General features: G+C 41.2%; 1 protein-coding gene across 1 annotated transcript in view; it reads right to left on the minus strand.

Annotated features, from left to right (window-relative positions):
• SLC9A2 (solute carrier family 9, subfamily A (NHE2, cation proton antiporter 2), member 2) overlaps positions 1-23,356 on the minus strand; it is a 32,285-nt gene continuing 8,929 nt past the window's right edge. The window contains exons 4-13 of the mRNA XM_009883112.1: positions 20,687-20,937; positions 13,858-14,075; positions 12,199-12,401; positions 9,528-9,617; positions 8,121-8,191; positions 6,484-6,645; positions 5,802-5,898; positions 4,735-4,866; positions 2,730-2,820; positions 1-587 (exon numbers count right to left, since the gene is read on the minus strand). Of these exons, the coding sequence (XP_009881414.1) occupies positions 217-587; positions 2,730-2,820; positions 4,735-4,866; positions 5,802-5,898; positions 6,484-6,645; positions 8,121-8,191; positions 9,528-9,617; positions 12,199-12,401; positions 13,858-14,075; positions 20,687-20,937 (1,686 nt within the window). The 3' untranslated portion in view covers positions 1-216. The remainder of the gene's footprint in view (positions 588-2,729; positions 2,821-4,734; positions 4,867-5,801; positions 5,899-6,483; positions 6,646-8,120; positions 8,192-9,527; positions 9,618-12,198; positions 12,402-13,857; positions 14,076-20,686; positions 20,938-23,356) is intronic.

A 23,356-nucleotide genomic window follows, 5' to 3' on the forward strand; every position in this document is an offset into this window, starting at 1 on the left:
ATTTTTTTTTTTAATGTCTTCAGCTTTGCAACTGTTCCAGTATTCTTTTCAGTATTCTTAGTTAATAGCATTGACTTTATCCAAATGGAAGTGGTTAGATCCACATTGAGGCTTGGTTGTTTTTTTTTTAATGGATCCCATAGCCTGATCAGATAGTTTAGAATCCTAATTCGACACGTCCACGGTTTATTACCAATAGTTCTCTTTCTGCTCTGATCAGTATGGCTGGTTCTCGGGCTTATTTCTCTGCCTTTCCCCTTGCGATGCCTGCCTAACTAACCGTGGTGGGGGCGTAGGTCTGGCCGACCCGTGGTCTGCAGATAAATCTTCCCTGCTCAAAGTGCCAAATCTTGGTCTCGTCAGCAGTGGCTGCCTGAACCCGATGGATGGCTGAGGCACGGTGCTCGGCTCCTGCTGCTCTCCTCGTCCATCCTGGTTCCCGTCAACTTCGTTCTTCCACTCCACCCTAAATTCAGGCGGTGGCCTCTGCTGTCTCAGTCTCTGGTCTCTCAAGATTTTCCCTGCTCTGGGTCTTAGGTTGAGCACTGTGGTGGCGGCATCCAGCTCAGAGTCACTGCTGTCACCCACTGTTAATTGAAAACAAAATTAACATTTTAGGTGAAAAATATTCCTGTTTCAGGAATATTTGAATAACAACACACTGAGCACTAGCAGGCATAGAAGAAAGTTTCCCTGGTTTTCCCAAATTCAGTGCTTTCTGATTAGACCACGTAATAGACACATTGCTCTGCTGGGACAGAGAATAGTTTTGAATTACAAACATCCCTCCCCTCTGAACTGTGATTTTTAGAAAGTCTCCATGCAGCTGCTCCTTAATCACTGAGTAGCCCCCTGTTTGAGTTGGCATTTCCCCATTTCTGCCTCTGGACATGGAGAAATTTGACCCTGTCTGAGCGTCTTGGGGTCGACTCCCCGCTTAGGTCCAAGCAGGATACAGAAATGAGATTTCTCACCCTCACATCCCATGAAATCTTATCTGAGAGGCTTTTCCAGAGCACGACATGTACAAGAGCTCTAGAAACCTGACTTTGGAAAAGGATTGTCACCGTGCAAAGGATCTCCCAAGGTCAATGTACAGATGGGAGGAAACAGCCTGTCCTTAATACACCTGAATGTAAGATATCAAAGAAAATCCACAGGGCAAATCTCACAGGCTGCAAGTGCTGCAGAATCCTTAACCCTTTCACAACAAGGCAGAAAATGGTCAAGAGAAAGTCGGCATAACCATTCAGGGGATACTCTTAAATGATCGCTATCAGGTAAAGCAAGTTGGAAACATTCTGGATGTGCACACATGCATATATTTTCCCCAGCAGACTTCTTTTTAATTGACTAAAACCTTCATCAAACTTGCACACTTCAGTCATTATCAAATGATGACAAATGCTCAAAATCATTTTAACAATCATTTATGAATGCCTCAGATTTGTTCTTAGACTTAAGTCAGATACGATGTTTTATATATATCAAAGCAAAGAATTGTGTATTGTGCAACTGTCGTAAGAACAACTTCCATTAGTAGCCTACATGTTATTTCTTTTAAAAAGGTGAGGAAGAGGTCAACAAAATACATCACCACGTAATTGTCCATTCACCCAGATAATTATATATCAAGGAAGGTCTTCATCAGACTGTGTTTGCAGGCTTTTCCCCCTCTAAATATGTCAAATAATATATTTTTTGACAATTGAATAATCTGGAGGCACACTTCCTCTTTAATTCTAGGTGACAGTAGGTGACCTCTGCAGACATAACTACAGAATAAAAGGCATCCTACATTCAGGAAAGCAAAGATGTAATTATCAGCAGACAAAACCGTGGTCCACTGCTAAATTAATTTGGAAGAGTGGGAGACTAATTGGGGTGGGGATAAGGACATTTTAGCAACTTTGTAGAGATTTAATCTTCCCAGCATCTTGATGGTTGCTTGTCATGAAAGGGAATGCTCTTGAACATGGTATAAGCACAGTAATGCAACTGGTAATAATCAAAAGTAATATATAGAATTGGGCAAAGTTTTCACATCAAATTGTTGCCTTCCAGCTTTTTCACTTTTTTGTTAGAATTCAAGATATCCAATATAAAACATTTATAAGTTTAGGCAGGAAAAAAAAAAAAAAAAGACATTTTGGTTGTAAACCACAGCATTTTGAGAAGTTCTTAATGAAAACTACAAAGCAGATCTTATGTCCTTATTCTCCTCTCTGGTTTGGTTTGCAGAGCAGTGTCCTCTACCAGAACCCCAGTGAGAAAAGAAACCAAATAGGCTCATAATCCAAGAGGGAGATGTGGACATTATGGAATAAAGACAAGGAGAACGAGCCATGGAAGCGTTTCTGGTGCAGAAGTGTTTCAGGCTGCTGCTTGCACACATGAGGAGATGTGTTGGGAGGACAACACCACTACGGCATTTGAACTGAGAGAAAGCCCCACAAGACTCTGCTTGCTGGGGCATTCCTCTGCACTCAAATACCTGCTTTAGTACCACCGCTTTTAATGCTCTAAGACCCCTGCTAAATTTCCAACACCTAGAAATACGCTATGAAGGTATTAACTCTAGAATGAAAGCATGTGAACATAAAACATGTAATATTTATTTGGAAATTAATATGCTGATTTCCCCACGCCATCCCTGGAAAACCTTTCCTTCTGTGTGGGCAAAATGACTGCAGCACAGTAATAAGAGAGAGCAGAATATTTGTCATTACCTCTGGAAGATGTTTTATTTCTCACTCGTAGTTTCTCTGGGAGTTTAGTGTTTTTAGGAAGTGAAAGGAATCTTTTTGTATTTGCAGCAGCCTGTGCAAAGAAATATCAAAAATGTTAAGTTACTGCAGACTGAAGTACCTGCATGATGTATGTTAAAGATACGCGACTAAGGCTTGAATGGGTTTATGTAGCTAAAGGGCTAGAGAGTAGTTTGGGATTAGCTAATATGTGATCTTTTACTACACACTCAAATTAACGCCAATTGCTGGTTGAGGTCTGTGCTAACTAAGGTAAAGACTGAGTAATCTCAAGCAGCTTAACCAAAGCAACGCCTAGTGATATGCCCTCTGACATCAAAGTTAATAAATGTATGCTCTCTAACCTCAACCTTACCTGTACAGGTTTTCCTAAGGAAAGCCAACGCTGCAAGCACGGCATCACTTCATGCAACTCCAGTTTGGAACTTTTTATTAGTCAGCTGCAAAAATTTGGTTGTGACTGAAGCTTGGGCACAAGAACTAATCTGTATTCTGATCCTGAAAGCGCTTTATACATATAAATGACTTTATACAGTTGACTAGTCACACTGAAGTTGACGGGGAAGTTAGGCACCAGCGTGATCATTTACCAATTCAGGGCATAAAATCCATGTTTTCCCAGGACTAAGCTGTAAAGGCCCTGGGTGCAGAGCGCACCTTATACTTCCTGGAACATAAGAGGTACTTTTCAGGAAAGGTTGCTTTTTATTTAAAATTCAAAAATTTCTCAAAGGCATCCTTTCTTACATTTGGTACAAAGATTTTTTAAAACCTTTACAGTCTACCAGCCCTCCCCTGCTTGTACCATTCATTGTTGCACACTCAAAGGGAACCTGAAAGGAAATCTGTTTTTCATGAGACATTTTTCCTCTTTGGATATTGCTGTGCTGCTCAGGACCACTATGCTTCCCTCTGAGGTGAATTTATCCAAGGATGATTATTTTTAAAATTGCAGCCTGTGCATTTTAAAAAGCTGTCAGACACTCTCTTTCTCTTTCTGCCCCCAAAATGTCTTAATTCTGCTCAGTCTTTCATTATTCCATCTAGTATGTCATTTATTTGTATGAAAATGACAACATATGTAACTCTGTTTGAGAGGGGAAAAATCATTCAGGAACAGACTTATTGTCACAATTAAAGCCACAGTAACCCTAGTAATGATCACAAATGAGATACAGCACTTATTGGAGACATCGTTCCAGCCTCAGCTGCTGAAGGTGTTAATAAAGGTACCAGTCACTAAGTATTCCTGTAACATGAAAATACGTATTTATAGGATGGGTAATTTCTCCAATACGAAGGATTATTCTCCAATAAGAAGGTGATTTGGGATTCAGCTTCCCTGCTGAATCAGCGTGCTATGTCCAAATATGGTCTGAAGTTTGCAAGGATGATATTGCAGGATTGCCTCAGAGAGCTGAATGTCATCATGCCACACCATTTCTTCTAGGTGGAGAGGGTTTTCCTTTTCTTTGTCAAAACCCAAAAGTCTTGACTACATTTTAGGAATACTAAATATCCAAAACCATTTTTCAAATGAAGTGCCCACCCTGACTGACTCGATCAAAAGTTGTCCTCTTTCCCATATTTTGAAGCATACTGTAAGTAGTCTGTATCAAAGTAATTTTTGACCTTGACCATCCACACCTCACCAAAATGCTGATAGAGAATACTGACCATCCCTTAGAAACACACTGCGTATGGAGCCTGTTCAGCTCCTCTGAGATAAAATTATGGCAGCAGATCCCACTCCCATATCATATTCTACAAGACTGAAGCTTTGCTGAAGGGGTCAGCATAAATTAAGGGGCCCATGTGTGCACTTCAAGATGTGAGGGTGACATCAGATGTGCGGTTGTCTTCCAAATTCAGGAATATTTTTTTCTGCATTTCAGAAGACTTTTTTTTCCGCATGTGATTTAGCTACAAAGAACTGTTTTCTGTAAAACAACTAAAATGCAAGTACCGGTCTTTCTCTTGACAGGCTGTTCGTCTTCCTCAGGCTCTCCCTAAGGCTGTGCCGGCGACGGATCAGAATTTCTTTGGCCTGCTTTTCATTTGCATCTGCAGCCAGGCTATGTCGGTTATATGACATTGTCTGAAATATAAAAGCAGTGGTTACATTCTGAAAAGCACAATGTCAAATGCGTTGAACTATACGCACAGTGCAAAACAGCCTTTTTGTTTTAATGTCGCAACAAGCATCATAAATCCTTGCGAACAAAATCATATTGAAAAACAAGGACAGCAATTATGCCAGCATTTTTTTAGTCATCTGCTTCACAAGCCCCTGCTTTTGCTTTTTTTTTTTTTTTTTTTTTTTTTTTTTTTTTTTTTTTTTTTTTTTTTAACCTGCTGATATTTGTAATGAAAGATAAATTGGGAAAAACTGGCTTAACACAGTGTTTACCCCCACGTTGGACTAGCTCAGTCAATATGTCAATAGAGGATGCACATTTGAAAGCGATAAGATGAGTCACCTAGGGGGAAGCCATTTTTACCTCCAGCAAGCTGAAGCTTGCTCCGCTTTTGAATGTTTTCCAAGGACTCAGACATTCAAACTACTTAGCCACAGGAGGGTAAATGTGAAATGTCCTTTTGCTTTTATTTCACTATTTTTCCAGCTCATCACTTCTGCTCTTAATACAAACAACTTCACAACTGGAGGCAAATGGGAAATCTAATCTCATATCATGAAGTGACCAAAATACTGATATAAGTGGGACAACGTTGGTTGAATTTCCACCTATGATCCCTTTTAAGTAATGTAAGTATATTGTAGATAATAACAAAACAAAACCATTAATCTTTATCCATAGTATAAGGTCACATAACCTATTTAAATCAAGGAGTATGAATATGTTGCTGTACGTATGACAGGACATGGATCCACAGGCAATAGAAGTAAATATCAACATTAATTATTACGCTGCGGTACAGCAGATGCTGCACTAGCCCAAAGATATGTTATGAAGGTAATCAGTATATTCAAAGATTAGTGGGATGTTTAAGTATGCAAAACTGCATCCTTACTCGATGTCGTATTTGATAGAGATTCTTTGTTAATATTTCCCGCATGTTTTCCATTTCAGTGGGAGAAAGCGGCTTTATCTTTCCTTCATGATATTCACTGTGGCAGGATAAAAAAGGAAAATAGAGGAAAGAAAGAGAGAAAGAATGTTATTATTTTTATGACTGGGAATTACATTTGAACTATTTCCTTTGTTAGAGTTGGAAACAATATTTCAAAACAACCGAGGAACGGGTGAAAACGTAACATGTAGGAATGAAATCTTGATCTCATTTGAGTCAGTGGTAAGGCTCAAAACTCAGTCTCCAAAATTTTATATAAATTACATTAAACCGTAAATTTGATTAGGGTGCTTTTCAAAATGCCCCTCAGGCTTCCCCTGTAGCTATTCACAGCAGATGGGCAGGAACTGGTTCAAACCCAGCTCCGCTATATGTGGTAAATCACTGTTCCCATGAGCAGCTGCCCTTGTAAAACTACACGCTCCGGACGAGCACAGCTTTCCGAGCGCTTTGTGTGTGAGCTGCAGGCAAAAGCTCCTGTTTCACATCCGCTTACTGTTCAGGTGACATTTGGACACAAAGTGTCCTGAGTCAAAGTCATTATCCTGCCTACAGACTGGGCTGTGAAATAAATTACGCGACCCAGCCGAAACGCTCGGCCACGCTGGCATCGCTTGCTCACCTGAGAGACACCGACGATGGGACCTTGCTTATCATTCCGCTCTCCGCCATCTCAATGGCGTGTTTGATTTCCAGCTTCTTGTATAAAGAAACAATGCTGGATTTGGGCTGGTTCTCCCGGATTAGAAGTCTTCGCAGGTATTTATTGTCAAACTTTTTAAACCTGTCCGTGAGGCAAACCAACCCAACCAGTTAATCTTTACTGTGCGTAGTTAAGGAAAGCCAATATACTGTGGCTAATGCAATTGTGAAGGAGTTTATTCCCTGGGAATGTGTCTATTCATATTAACAACCTACTGCTGAGTAACATAAAAAAGGGTCAAGTTCATCTTTGCTTCAGATAGATAGTCTTAACCTGTGTTTTGGTTAATATGTTGATGGAAAGTCTCCCTAGCAGCAACTTTAAACTTTTAGGTGTTCTGTGTTATTAGACAATATTATTTTTAATTCTCCATTTTCATCAAGACAAAGAGAACATTAAATATTTACTGTAATAACAAATACAAGGTCTAAATTTGCACTGACTGCTTTTTCTTTGAAATTTTAGCCTGCTTTTGTAAAACTTTGGAAGTTCTCCCTTCCTCTAAAGCAATTGTAACCCTCTTGGATGCTTGGTGAAAAAATATTGATTACAACTGGGGTGATTTTTTTTCTCAGAAAATATTTTGCCCTACGGCCATTCTGAAATTATTCCTGAATTTGGGCCTGAAGGTCATGAAAATGTGGGACCCTCCTTTGCTCTGCAATCTGTTAATTAAAGATCTCACACAGACTGGAGGAGAACCAGGCTGAGTAAAGGAAAGTTGTACGCGTCATGTATGCATCTGTCACGAGAGTGCCCTCACTGTGCTGCCCTCAAGTCATTTGGAGAAAGCCCTTCTCAGCCCTTCCTGCTGGTGCTGTTCCTCTTTGTAGAAAACACTTAAATTCTTGTTGGAGCAGTGACTAGAAGGTGGGTGAGCAATGCCCACGCTTTGGGTCTAAAGGATTTGGGTGAGCGTGCTTCTAAGAAAAGGGAGTTAGATCCAAACCAATGACGATGATGATTCAGCAGCTAAACTAAACACAAGAATTATTCAGGTATTGCCAGTGGTAATCTTCTTAACTGACACTAAGTCTTAAATAATACATACCATCAAGAACTGTGGAGCTGCCTGCCATTAGGCTCTCTCATGCACCTCACGCCAGCTAGTGCCTTGATCTTTCTAGAGAAAGTCCCAAAGCTTTTGTATGCTTCCCATCAAATAGGGAACTAACCCCTCACTTAACACCGCAGAGACATACAATTTGCAGGAGGAAAGCCTGATGGGACGAAGGGCTCAGCAGACATACAGGAAATGCTCTGAAACAGTCAGAAACAGGGAGAGGACACCCACCCTCAGATGGTACCGTACTTTCCCCTGGGATCAGAGGGCTGCCTTTCTTCCCAGCTGGAGATGTTGTTCTACTTGCTTGTGGTTTAGTAAAAAGACATTGTTTTGCTGCTTTCCCTTTGTAACCCACACATTCTAAAAACAACCATCCGCTTTCAAGACTAAAATGCTGAAAATGAAATCTGATGCCCAACAGCCTTCGTTTGTTGCTGCTGAGCCAGTTTTGCCTCTCCTGTATAACAAAAGTTTTAAATGACATTCTTACTTATCTCTCCAAAAGTTATGACCCCAGTGTCCGCACACATCTTCAATTCCAGTCTTCACGTGGTCAAAGAACTAAAGAGGAAACGTTAGTTCATTACATAAACTTACAGACATGGCTTGGCCTGCCCTTAGATATTATTAGTTCCTAACTTACTTCAAAACAGAAAAGTGTCAGAATTCAGGACGGTGCTTCAGTTTAACTAAAGGTAGTCTAACCAAACTCAGAGCCAGACTCTGTTTTGTTCTTGTGCAGCTTCTTTAGCTCACAGCCCAAAAGGACAGAAGTTCGTTGCTATTTTCCTCAATGTCAGTCTTGCTCAGCTCCTGCCTGAATCCAGAGGTAACTTCCCCCCCCCCCCCCGCCGTATTTTCATTTCTTTTAAGTTCCATAACCACTTAGGGCTATGCCTGGGACTTCTCCAGGGACTTCTCCAGGCCTGACAGTAAACCAGGTATGACTTTGCAGAGGAGAGAGCCTGAGTGGGCAGTAGCTCCCCACCTTGGCATTGGCCCCTCAGGATGCACAGGACAGAGCTGAGATAGGTTGCATCAAGTCCTGAGCTCCAATTATAGGGGACTGTGGTCTCGACTCACCTCAAAGCGTCCACAGCACCTAATATTAGAAAGACACTCTTCCTCAGTTTATTATTAATTGCAAAAGAGTGAATCAGTTCAGCTAGGATCTCACTTGGTCCCCAGAGGCAGCTCGTTTGCTCTTAATTCAAGTACCATAGCAGGGGTCTCTCAAATTCGGGGGCAAATCATGGTAGGTATGTCCAAAAGATAAGCTTTAAAAGGACAGACTTTTAGATGCCTAGATTGACTTCTTTGTTGAATGTGGTCCTTATTATTTCTCATTTTTAGAATTTCAAGCCACCTGCCACAGGTATGCTGCAAGGAGAAATACATTCAAGAATATACAAGGCTAATAAACTGCAATAATTGGAGACATACACATACTAAGTACAAATCCATAAAGAGGATGATGATGTGAGAGTTAAGTAAGTTTGAGAGTGTGTTTAGAAGGAATTTGCATTTGTTTAATCAGACTAACGCAAATGCAGTGTAATGTAATTAAATCGCCAGAGCTTTCCTAATGTAACCAAGGTCTAAAATAACACATATCTTATGTGTAAAACAAACTACAGAAAATTAATTTACCTCAAGAAGTGAACAATTAAGAAAATTAAGATTCCAAAATAATGATACGTAATAATGTTAATTTTGGTAATTGCCAAAGGTTAAATACAAGCTTTACAGTTATTGTGCTTATAACAGCTATCAAAAGGAAGTCTAAAAGAGTGTGTGTCTCTCTGTAATACTATAGGCGAATCCTTGTCTTACTGAAAGCCACTAGGAATTTCATCTATAGGAGGGTTTCATCTATGACACTAAAGCTGCAACATACCCTGTTATAAATTTCTTCACCAACAGCAGGCTGCTTTTTATTTGACCTTTTGACATCAAGAAACTCCACCAGTGGGCGAATTGTTATTCCCTGTGAAAACAACAACAACAAAAAAAAGGCACATAGTTCTGGGGTTTTTTTCCATAAACGTAAAGAAAAAACAAAGCCTTTTGATCTTTTCCATCTCTGTCAGAGCACTGAAAATGGTTGTGGATACCCTTTTAGCTCTGGATACCCTTTCACCTTCCTAACCCCAAAATCCAGCACAATACTTGCAATAATGAATTCACTCTTCTGATTAGTAGGTGTTGCACTTAGCTGTGAAGTCCTTGTCAGCATGCAGACTCCACTAATGCAACGGAAGGAAGGAAGGGGCTCTCTAGAGCTAAGAGGTCTGAGACGGGCAACCTGACAAACCCCATCAGGAATACAGCAATTACCACATCCACAGTATTTTTAAACTTTTTTTTTTCGGTTCTGATATATATTAGAAAAACTCTCACTTTGTTTTCTGAATTAATAAACAGACCCCCCATCATTCCAAAGCAAACATATAGTTCTCTTTTTAAGTGATTACTTCCAAAACAGATACTCAACGATGTGTCAACTGAAGCACTAAAAGTGCTTTTCAAGATTGCGACACTAAGACTTTTTGTAAATATGTGTCCTTGCCTGACTATTCTCAGAGAAAGAAGAAAAAGTTTTGGCTATCCCAGAGTGATATAATGGTTTTGAACAATTATTTCTGGAAGAATTGACCTAATTTGTTTATTTGTATAGGTGCACTGGCACAGGGGAGAGGAATGAATCTCTCATGGTGTTGATATCAGTCCCTACTATCCCAGACAACCAGTCATATATTTCTTTTTGTAAATGAATCTAGCTTTACCTTTAAAGTAGTGAGGTTTCTTTGCCCCATTGCTCATACTGGAACACTCATCCTGAACCTCATTGTTCTGATAATTAGAAAGCTGCTTCTTAATTGCATCATGGCCACTCTGTACCACTTTGTTCTTGTGCCAACATTTGTCTTTTTAGTTTAAACAGTGCTCCTCCTTCTATGGTGTTCACTCCCTCATATAAACAGTAATTATATTCCCTCTTCTTGGCGAAGGCCAAGGCATTCTGGTTTCCTTTCACACAACAGGCTTACCAGTCCCAGGATCACTCTAGAACATGACACTATTCTCTGATGGAAACACCTGGAAATACCTCAGTATGCCTTCAGATCAGATTTGCCTTTCTTCTGCCCCCACTGCATTGGTGGCTTAAAGTCTACTCCGGTATCAACTAGTACACCTGTGTCTTTTTCCCTTTCTATTTTTTTCCAAACGAAAGGTTCCCATTTCGTAAGAGAAATCCCTAGCAAGAAAGTCCTGGCAAGAACACGTTTGCACTTACTACTGTTGAATTTCATTCTGTTTCTATCATACTGGCCCTCAGTTATTCTCTTCTGTCTAGATGATACCCCATCTCGCTGTCACCCTGAGAACACCTTCCACAGCCCATCACAAGGAACAGCAGCAACAAAAAACTCCTATGTTTATGTGCCATGGTCAATAATGTGAATATTAAACAAAACCATCCCCAGGAACCATCCTTGAGGAATTCCATTAATAACATCTCATCAGCCTATTACCTGATCAGAGTGGTTGAACGCTGGAGCAGGTGCCCAGAGAGGCTGTGGAATCTCTGCCCATAGAGATATTCAGAACTCAACTTGAGGTCCTTCTGACCCAAAGGCCCATGTGCTTCTATATCCCTTTATAAGAGAAACTGTCAGCTCCTTCCTCATCCTAACGTCAATCTGAACCGCAGTTTAACGAGTAGTTAAGCTAACAATCTCCTACATAGCCCCTTCCTTCAAAGATGTTACAATAGTCCAGTTAGATGAGATTACTCTAGAAAATAAACTGCCTTATCAAAGAATACCAGGTTGAAATTACTCTAGAAAATAAACTGCCTTATCAAAGAATACCAGGTTTTCCTTGGCAAATCATGTTGCTTTTCAGAACACATTCCATTTACCTCCGTATTTTAAATTATTGTATCCTTCAAAGTCAGGTTTCACAGATTGCATTCTAAGGTCAACTAACTAATCTCCAGCTGCTCCAGCCACCTTTTCCCCTTTCCCAAGCATGAGCACAGACACTTGCTACTTCCCATGGCACTTTTACTCATATAAAAGGCAGGCTAAAAAAATATATTTTTTTCCTACAGACCTAAAATTCCACGTACTACCCCCTCACATCTCTCTCACTGCTCTGGATAATGACTCAAACACTTTAGTTCACCTCTCAGTGCCCTCAGTGTCTTCCATCCTCTGCCCACTGTGTGCCATACCCAACACCGAACTCCTGAGTAAATGTACAACTTTAAATATTCTAACAAGGAATTAGTGTTGGGGCTGTACCCAGATTATCTCTTATCTCTACTGCAACCTCACTAGGTCTTAAATGCTTAATACTACTTAAATGTTAGCATAAGTACTTAATATCTGGCATAGTTTTGTTACCTGTCTGCAGTCTGCATAGCATTTTTTTTAAACTATGACCATGGAGAGTACCTTCAAGTATGTTCCTTCCAGTAAGTTACGACATTTGTTTTTCTACCCAGTGCTTATTTACAGCCTGTCTGAGAAAGAAGAAGTCCAGAAGAAGAAAGGCATTACCTGAATGAAAACGGTAAAGAATATCACCACGATAACAGCAGTGATGAACAATTTCTTCCTGGGAAACACAGCAGGAGGAAGCAGAAATACAAGTGAAAAGCAAATAGCTCCTCGGAGGCCTCCATAGGCAATAATAAATTGGTCCTTAAAAGTGAGAGGAATTGTCCGGAACACATTAATGATCTGAGTCAGAACAAAAACACCTGAGGGAAAAAAAACAGAAATAAAGAGAGGAGGGGGAAAAAAGGGAAAATAAATTACACAGAAATCCTCCACAATGCTAATATTTGTTTTAAAACACTTTTATTTGCTTCTTACCTATATATTTTTATATATTATTACCTGTATACTATATCTATATTAATATATATTATATATATTATACCTGGTCTAGTGGGAGGTGTCCCTGCCTATGGCAGGGAGGCTGGAACTAGACAATCTTCAAGGCCTCTTCCTAACCTAAACTATTCTATGATTCTACGATCCTATGATTTTACGATTATTGAAGAAATTAAATGTTACTTAGCAGCTTGAAAACATCATGGAAGAAAAATTTAAAATGCCTAAGGAGCATCATTTAAATTAAACAGATTTATTGAGCTAACCACCTCAGGTCAGCTGGATTTAGGACCTGAAGCAGCTAATTGATCTCCACAAGACAGCTATCTGCTAGACTCTGCACCTCTGGAACTGCAATAATTCTGTGTCAGTATAGACCAAGACTCCTAATTTATTTATTTAAATAGGATTTGAGGTGATTTTGAACACTTTGGCTTGTCACCTCCATCAATCTGTGCTCTGAATTCTGCAAACTCCTATTCTCCCACTTAATTTTACTTGCATAGACAGGAAGGATGCAGGACTGGGGACTGAGGGAGAAGATGCCAGTGCATGCTGGTGTACCAAAGGCTCCAGGGATGTGTCGGACTGGAGTATACAGGCAGGTGAAGGGGGTGAACGTGGGGGCCAGGAGCTTTTCAGCATAAGGTATTAATTGTGTGGTTGCAGGTGCAGGAGGGAAAATAGTCCAGATTTCTTCATGGGAGGGAGACTTGGGAGCTGGAAGTAAGGGTGCAGAGGCAAACCAGAGGATGAACCTCCTCTACGCACAGAGGGACCAAATGATTATGTAGGAGGAAACCTTAAGACCTACCAGCCTGACCTGCACTTATGTCTCAAGGTAAAACAAAAAGAGCTAGTACTGCAAACTCAGGAAAAGCCAAGCAGTTTCGTATACGATTTCTTTCTTCACAATATATACCTGAACAACACTTCAACCACAGCGTTTCCTGTTTTGATGCTATTTATGCCAATGACTGGTAAAATCCCAAAGTTAGTAAACATAAATAAAACAACTCCCCAAACCTGTTTTTATTGTTGTACAACTGCAAATTCTTTTAAGCAAAATTTGCTTATTTGTCAATAAATGTTTACGTAAATACTCTGATTTTAGATGGGCAGGACCAGGACCAGATTGATTTCTGGGTTCCATTTTGGGGGAAGGTGAAAGCTGACCCTGAGATCTAGGACACCTTACAAATCAGAAGACCATTCCACAAGCTGATGGGACTCTGTATAAATTTTGGCATTCTCTACTTGAGGAGAGGTAAAAAGCTTCATTTGCAAACAATACTGATGGGTAGTCTGAGACTCGCTTACCCAGCGCCCTCCAGATTAAACAGAAAAGGAGGGTGAAGCTAACGAAGGCCCAGTTCCACTCATGGTTCTTCCCAACTGTAGACACTCCCATGAAGATGAAGATTAAGGTCTCACTGACACTGCTCAGCATCTTCATGAAATATTTTATTGTCGTATAGGATTTTTGGGAAACATTTTCCTCCACGTATTTATTCATGGTCATGGCACAAGCTGTAATCCTGCAAGGCAAACATTATCCTGTATTTGATTGATTTTTTTTTTTAGCCTCTCTCATTTCTACAGAATATTATTCACTTTTCCATAGTCATCTTTAAATACAAAGCAGAACTTATTCCATAACCAATCTCAAATTTACAGACTCGGTGAACCTACATTTTTGGGCATGAGATTTTTTTTTCACATTGGGGAGTTTTCTGAGAAGCCATCAGTATATGGAGAGTTTTGTCACACACTACATCCATGTGATCTGTGCAGGGGTCACTCAGACTCTGTGTTATGAAAGAGACAGAGCTGAGGAGAGCCAGGGGAAGCCCTGGAAAACAGGGATTGCTGCTTCTCTTGCTGCTGAGGGATATCGGACAAGATGGCAACTGCACATGCTGGGGTGGGACTTCACTACCTTCCCACCAGCAGTCATCCCACCAAACTGTACCCCTCCTCAATGGTAGTGACAGTAGCCAGCTCCTCTTTCCAGGCAAAGTAAGCAGCAAGGCAACAGGCAATTTGTCATCCTCCACCGCTCTAGGCCACTGCCTCCTTAGTCTGTGCATAGGAGCCATGGAGACCCATAGGGACCATGGACCCACAGAAGAAATACACACCCAGAAACCACGCCGGTGCTGTTGCACATTTAAAGCATGTACAAATGAATGCAATGGGCATCTCGGCCGATACATGAGAGAATAGACAGGGCTTACTGTAAATATGCCTATATGTCCACGCTCTGAGCCTCTGTTAGTAAACAGTTTCTTAACCAGCAGGAAGAGCGAAGAATGACATTACTGGCTGTACATCACCTGCTCAGTGTGGTTGCCCATGGTGCAGGGATGGCTGAGGATCACTCAGTTAGAAAGTCTGCAGGTTTAAAGATAGTTAGCAGAGCTGGCTGAAGGATAACCTCAAGGTGGTGCGTCAGCGTAGGGAAGCACAATCTGAATTGCCTAATAACTATCAGGGTGGGCAATTAATGCAAGATGCATTGTGAAATAGCTGTCACTCCCAGTTCGCTTATCTAGGGCAAAACCACATCTTCTCTGATTTCCCAGTTAAAAACGTTATACACACCCATGTACAGGTTCTCGGTTGAACCATGTACACTAAACCTAAACAGTGAGAGATGTGTATTTATGTTGTCTTTCTGAACATAGCCCATGAGGACCTGTCCTACCCTTACTTATCTCCGTTCCACCAGGTTTTCAGATTATAATTATTTGGAGATTTCTCTTCCTATTGAAATCTCCACGCTGCTCTCTCTCATGGAGGAGGATGGCAGGTTTGCCAGCACCTCTTTGGAAAAAGTTGAAGAAGACTCTCCCACGTCTCATGGAGATCCCACTGCAGAAACTCTTTTGCTGAGCGTGTCCTGCCTCTAAGCCAAGAACCCCATCTCTGACCAACTCAGACATCCCTGAATGTGTGTGTAAATGGAAAGACAGACTGATGGAGGGCTCAGAAAAAGCTCACTGATATTATCAACACACGTGTCTAGGTTCTTTCTTTTACAAGAAGGGATTAAAAAATATTTTGCAAAGTAGAAAGGGGAATCCCAGAAGCAAAAGTAACTTCAAAAGGACCTTCACATAGTAAACTTTCTTAGCATTTTGCAAGAGAGTGTCCATAGCAGCAGCTGAGGCTGTAGTCACTGGCAGACTCTGAACAAGTTTCTCCTAATTAATTGAAGTTAGTTTTGTCTAGAAATTTCCTTCTTTTACGTGGAGCCAGCATGGCCTGCTTTGGAGGACAATGGCCAAGATCTGAAACATAGTTGTAGATCTCTGACCCCACCAACACATCTGTATCCATAAAGTGACTGGGCAGCATTACTTTTGAGGGACAAATCCGGTAGGACACATGGACACTGGGAAAGGGCACAGTGTACTTTCCTGACCTCTGTCAAGTAGCACAGCTCCTGCAGGCACATAAAGGTGAATAAAACCCAGGAAAGAGGACCTGATGTGGGGACAGATGCAGTTCGATGGGGCAGGTAGGGGCTTACAAATACAGTTGGAGAGGGTTTGCTAGCAGAAGAGTGCACCCAACTTGCACTTCACCCTGCATTTTCATCCACCTACACCATGACAGAGATTTCATGATGGTTTTGAAGAGAAAGATCCTCTGTGGCCCAAGAGTAGGATGCTATGTGGGAAGCAGAGCTCATCATGGCTACATGGGATCCATCACGGCAGAAAAGATGTAGATTTCATGAGCATGCAAGCTTCCTCCCTGCAACGCTCAGTGGTTTAGGTAAGGTTACTAGTTTGAGCATGTGGTTGGGACAACAGAGGTCCTGCATTTTTGCCAATACAGACAGACTGCTGATGCTCTTCACAGCTGTCCTCCTTGTTCTGATCTTACAGTTGCCCAGACTGGGGACTTGTCATAGATCCCACCATAGATCCCACAAACATATGTGCATGTACATGTCAGGAAAAAAGTGGGAGAGAACCAGGGCCCTGCATGGATTTTGTCCTGACATGAAGTGATGACTTGGCCAGGACATACCCCTAAGCCCAGAAACTGTCAAACATTCCCAGGTTCTTCAGTTTACACATAGCTCTGGTGACCAACTTCAAAAATACATGTGAAGAAGGGTTTCAAATCTACTTAACACTTTCACCCTCCAGAACTCTCACATTCAGTGGCGAACCAGCTCTTTCACAAGCCACAGGCTGCACTGACAGACCTACAAATATCTCTGGTTATCTCACAGGTCTTGACAGTTCTCCCGTGCGTGCACAGCTTGTCTATACAAGCGTAACAAGTCCGATGCATCCCGGCTACATCCAGCCAACTGCGCACACAGTGGAGCTGGCAAGTGCCGGGGCAGCAAACGAAATACAGAGAGAAGGCAGCGGGCAGGCTGCAAAACAGCTATTTCCAGACCCATGGTCATTTCAGAGTCTCAAAGCTCACTGCTCAAAGCATTCGGGCTGTCAGGTCTGCATCAAAGACAGAACAAAACACTCAGTACTATTTATTACCCTCTTAAAATAAATGGTTTTCATGATTACAGTCATTTAGGAAATCCCTGCAGCTTGGGGAGTGGGGAAGCACGCTCTGGATACGGTTTGTTTTTGGATCCTGAGGTAATGGAGACACTGTAAATAGACGACTGATAAGAATCTGTCACCAGATTAATCAGGATCTTTGCAAGCTGTAACTTAAAACACCTCCCATGCTTAACCACTAGAATTTAAAGGGGCAATGCTCTTATACAGATATAATATTAATTTCAGTCACATTTTGCATTCATTCAATTACTGTCAACTAATTGATGAGTTGGTTCACCAGTATAACAAATAGTCCTGTACATTATTTGTTACATTTCAGTTAAGTAATATTCCACATCTAATCACTGCTTAGTTTATGAATCTGGTATCTCTTCAGAATGCTTATCTACATTAGGAAAAAAAAACCCACTGTTGAAGTGTCTTTAATTTGAAAATGGTATGTCAACATAGTGTTAGAATTTAATATAAAATAAATTTCTTTAAATATAAAAGATTTTATGTATATTATTATATGTTCTTCCCAAACTAAATTTTTACTGTCACCATAATCTAAGCAAAAGCTTAGGTATGTTTTATTTTACATTTCTTATCCACACACATAAATTCTGCCTTCCCCTTCTGTGGCCTGAGGTAGTTGCCTTGGTCAAGAAGGGGAGGGAAAAAACAGTTAATTGCAATTAACCTACAACCTTCTGTGCCTCTGAAGAATAAAAGTCCTCCTGTACAAACAGTGCAGTTTCTGTCACGACTGCAATAAACGAGGCCACTGGGTTCAATCCTCAAGTTTCCTTGACCTACTAAATTTACAGTACTTTCAATGTTTGCTCCTTTCAGCCTGCTAACTCACTGTTGCAAAAAAAAGGAAACACATATTAATAGTTCTGCTGTTCCACAGCCTTTATGAGAAATTAGTGAGCAGAAAAAGCAGCATTATAATCAGAAATGGAACCAAGCAAAATAAAAGTTCAGATCCACATCTGTATGTTTTACAGCCGTGCTCCTGATTCAAGCCCGGCTCTAATTACAGTAGAAGCTCATTCCTCTCCTTCTGGAGAGGACTTGCACACTGGGGCTCACAGGGTCATTCCTCAGTCCCTTCGCTACTTCAGCTGGGTAACCCGGTGCAGGGGTTATACACAGATGCTTCAAGAATTGTTAGTCTCCAGAATGAGTTCACAGACTTATCAGAAGAGGGAGAAGCACCTTTCATTCCCCTCTATTCCTCTGTCAGTGAATTCCTACGTGCACAGAAATGAGGCACTCTGTGGATGTATCTTATTTATTTGATAACATTGTATGTTCCTGATCATGTCCTCCACCTAAAGTCTGGTACGGCACGTAACCCCAAGGTCTTGCTGAGTATCGTTAGGAACCTCGTTATGAAGGAAGTGGGCATCAATAGTGTAACATGGATATGGGTGAAAAAAGGGAGATCAGGCGATTATTTCCTATTGGCTGGGCTATAAATGGCCACAGAATCACATAATGAATAAACAACCCGGGTTGTAAGGGACACTCCAAAGTCATTTGGTCCAACCACATGCTCAAAGGAGGGCTGACTTTAAAGTCAGACCCAGGCCATCACGCCATGAGTCACTGGCTGCAGAAAACGACGGGGAACTCAACACCGGTGCGTGTTGCACTGTGACACAGAGCAAAATGCCCTCTGCAGTTCAAAGCCTAACAAAACGTGAGAAGCGCAGGGTAGATTTACTCCAAGGGGATGCAGAGATGACAGGAGCTCCAAGGCCCTCAGCAGCGCTGCTGGGAAGGGGCACGCTTTACCTCTCACGACAGCTGAGACACTGTGTGGCTGCAGAGAGCCCTTCCTGCCCCCTCCCCGGGTGCTGTCACTGACGTACCCAGCTCTGCTAGCTAGCACAAAATACACTTACAGTCAAAAAAACCCAACACACAGGACACTTTAAAGATAACTTATTTTCTATTGGGCTGTCGGAGGGGAAAAAATACTTTGTTTTTCCTCTTCTGTTTTGCACCCACGCAAGGGGCCGCCGTTACCAGTGAAAAGGAACGGGTCGTTCGTGCCACGGGAAGCACTGGTGTGCTGGCTGCAGGCACCAGCGTGCGGTGGGTCCGCTGAGCCACCAGCAGACCCGCCGTGCCCTTTCCATCACATCCTGGATGCAGCATGTCCAAATCAGTATTTTCATGCACACGGCCACAATTTTTTCCATGTACAGTTTAGCCGCATGTCTTTGGTTTAGAAGCCCTTTAAGTATTTGATCATAGGATGTCAAGGACATTTGACTTAAGAAGTGGAGGAAACTAGAAACCACACAAATGCGATGAATAGAAGCTAGGTAAAGAGATGGCACGTTTATGAACTCGGTCAAAGTGGATGCATATGTTACTTTATTTAGGCCCATATCAGAGAAAGAAACCCATGCAATCTGTAGCTCTTTACTTATATTAAAGTACTAACCCCTCCCGTTTCATGGCATATTTCTATTTTTATGCTACTGAAATCATCAGCTGTAAGTTTCCATGCAAACTTCTTCCCAGCCCCAGAAAACCTTATACTGGCCAGACTGCGATATCAAACCCACCTTAACTTTTCTAAAAGATAATTATCAGATGAGATATTATCAAGTATTAGTGATACTCAGAAGAAACACCTGAGCTTTCATAAAAAGCTATGCTCCTAATGCCTGAATGACTCATATTTGCCACTAGAACAATACAAAGTCATTAAGGAAGGTTGGCCTTTAAAAATGTTACTTGGAAGCAGAGCAAATAGTTTGAGTATATCAAACTCTTTCTAAAGTTGAGGTTGTTACAGTATAAACAGCATCAAGCGAGAGGCTGTGCTCTCTCTTTACTGAAGCCCAGGAGTGAAAAACCAGGACTGAAAATATTTTCATCTGTTGGAAGTGGGAAGAATAATATTATTTTATACATAATGATGTATACAGAGAGCATTGTAACGCACAGGCACACATATCAAGATACTAAACTGAAGGGTTATATCACCATAGGACTAGATTCTGCAAATTTTACACTCACCCAATCCTTACTGTGCTTGTAATCCAGCAGGAGTTTGCCTTAACGATATATGCATTGTCTTTATTGAATGGTACTTAGTGGCTGCTCACATGACTAAATGTAAGACGCAGTTTCACAATATATTGGCGTCGGAAGTGAAGCCAGTTCATGAAGTTCTCAGCCACCACTCCCACTCCCTCCCAGCCACCACTGCCCCTACATCGCTGTGGGCCACCCCTCAGCCATGCCATTACGACCAGTTGTAGGGTCACATGAGGACACAGATCACCAAACTCATCCGAGTTAAAAATAACCCCACTGAAAATACAAGGGATTATTTTTAACTTGGAACATTTCAAAGATATGGTTTACGGTGTGATGCCACGAACAGTTTTAGTGACACAGCTGGTGTGGTGGCAAGCTGAGAGAATGGGATGGAAGCGGGAGGGGAGAGGCCGGAAATCCTCAAGCCAGCATTGCTGCCATGCACCATGGAACGATGCCATATGGCAAAGTTTGCAAAATCTGGTCCTCTCTGCAGTTTCCTTTGGCATTCTTACTTGGGTGCTATTATTACTGAAGTTTGGGGTACTTACGCCATGATGCCCGAGAGATGAAACATTTCAGCTGTTATGTATGACAAGTAACTGTACAGGAAGACAAAGAGTGGCTCAATCACTCGGATTTTATGGGTGAAACGGGTGGTAAAGGCTGCTACAAATCCCAAAAGGATTCCAATCAATACTCCACCGATCCCCACTATAAAGAAGTTAGCAATCCCAGCGAATATGTCAATAACCTTAATTGTGCGCATCTGGCAGAAAGACTTGAACAAATTGTACAGGACCTATGAGGAAAAAGAAAGCACATTATGTTTCTGAACTCTTCATTTCCCTTCGTGTCATTATGTTCCCTTGCTTCAATGCTGAACTTTGAATTTCTCTGTCTACCTTGAACTCACGTTAGAGATACGCTGTTGTTTACCTCTGGAATATTACTTGTCATCCATAAATATCAAGGAGATAGACAAAGAAGGGTAAATATCACTATTTCCATTTTTGCAAATGGGACAGGTTGCTTAACTCATGCCATTCTGCAGGCCAGGAGCAGAGTTCTATCTAATCTTTCTTCAAATTCATTTATTTGCAGAGCTTCTAATTTCTCCACAAATGGTCATTTCATATTTTCCCCAGAATCAAAGAAAAAAAAAAAAAAGAGGAGGAAAAAATACGGTTTCATAATCAGTGAAAAATCACATTATTTTCAAATGTGTTTGATCTACGTAAGACACCTAGAGCTGCAGTACTGAATTGGACCATAGATCCATCTGGCATGGGGTGGGAGGGCAGAGGATGGGCAGTGACCACTCCAAGGAGTACAAGAAACATGGCATCCATGGAGTGTTCTTTCTCTGACTTATTAACTGTTAGGAATCCACTGGTTTAAGGACTTTTCAAACTTTAGATTATTTCTAGAGATTTGGATTTAATTCCCATTAAAAGACTTGCTACCATGTGTTTGTCCAGTTTAATTTTCAAAGTGTTTATAACCACCCTCCCAAACAATCTGGGTCAATGGAATTATCACATTTTCTTAGCCAGAGAACCTTCTTGTTTTACACAGGAAACAGCACGATTTAAAGTCCACAATTCTCCAATATACAGTACTTTAGTTACTACAAAACAGACAACAATGGAATCGGTTACTCTTAAGGAAACCTTAAAGGGTCTCCCCATTTGCAGGCTTAACTGGGAGATGTAAGCATTGCCCGGTGCTGCATGTATGCTCCCAGCCAGGTGACACCATGATGGCTACACAATCCCCTTGTAGAGACCTAAGCTTGGTCACAGGCACCTATTCCTATCACAGTGGGTTCAGAGGCTACACCTCCGTGGTCATAATAACTCATCTTGGACAGGTTGCAGGAGTTAAACCTCCTCCTTCTTTCTGGACTTCTTAGTAAATAAAACAGGTTTCTCTATCAGAAACGCTATTTGAGAGAACAATTTTTTTTTTTTTCAAGTACTTGCATTGTGCTAGCAATGTAGGTGTTTGAATAGTGAGTGACTGGGAGGGACTTGTCATGTTTGCAGTCTTGTTCTCTCTCACATGACAGAAAGTAAGTTGTTCAGCTCTTCTTGGCCAAAATCTGATAAGTCTTACAGAGGTAAAAGTTCTCCCTATAGACCAATACAAAGACAGCCTATTTCAGGTCCTTTGGGCTGAGGGAAAGGAAAGAACTGGAAAAGAAAAGAAAAAAATATATTCCAGAGCAAGCATGAAAAAAGAAGGTTAAATCAAACCTAGCACGGTCACCAGCAATTTTCATTACAAAGCAACAAACAGGACAAGAGCAGGAGCATGAACTATTTATTTGATAACAATGATGCCCTCAGGAGGAGTCCATCTGGCAGAAGTGTCCTTTTTCACCTAGATAAACCCCTTCCTCTTGCTGCTCTGAGGCAGACTCCCAGAGTTTTTGCCCTGTTCCTTGTTACTATGTCCTGTGCAAGACAGGAAAGTAGTATCATAGGCTCCACTGGTTTTCAACCCGTTTTGATTTGTGGACCTTACAGATTTGCATGAAAAGAACTATACCAGAACTAAACCTATTGAAAAGAGATGTGCCTTTGTCAGTCAGTTTTTACAAGGACCTCTCAATCTACAGACTCCCAGGACTCCATGAATCACGGACTGAAATAAAAATACTGTTGACTTGTGTTGTTTGCAAGAAGAGGAGTTTCCCAGAGTCACTTGTTGAAACTTGGGACTACCCCAGATTTGTGTTATTCTTCAAGACACCTACAGAATTTGACCTGGCAGAATACTCCCTTGGGATGTATTAGGGAAGATTATTTTCTTTAACTGGAGTTTTAAATAGCCTTTTTTATATTTTAAAAAGTAACTATATAAATATATATATGTATGTATAAGGCAAGTCTCTAAAGTAAGGACACTGAAAGCTGCTTGTAAAGAAGCACGTAACTTTGATCTGCTCAAGCAATAGCCTTTCCGTAACATCACCTCATCCTCACAGTGAAGAATTCACCCGGCTAACAGAATGGAGCCTGTTGTTTCCACATACAGACATCCCCATAAATCTCAAGTCTGTTGCCGTAAGTTATTTGAAAGAAGAAAAGCAATGTTCTCCTTTGTACCTCAGATCAAAACCAGACCGCCGTGGTAGAAGCAGCAGCTAGGAATACGCAATGTCATGAACACGATTTTAATCTCGTTCCTATTGTTCTTTATTTACGCTGCTGCAA

This window comes from Charadrius vociferus, unplaced genomic scaffold (assembly GCF_000708025.1).
Source record: "Charadrius vociferus isolate BGI_N301 unplaced genomic scaffold, ASM70802v2 scaffold92, whole genome shotgun sequence".
In the NCBI taxonomy this organism is placed as follows: Eukaryota; Metazoa; Chordata; class Aves; order Charadriiformes; family Charadriidae; genus Charadrius; species Charadrius vociferus.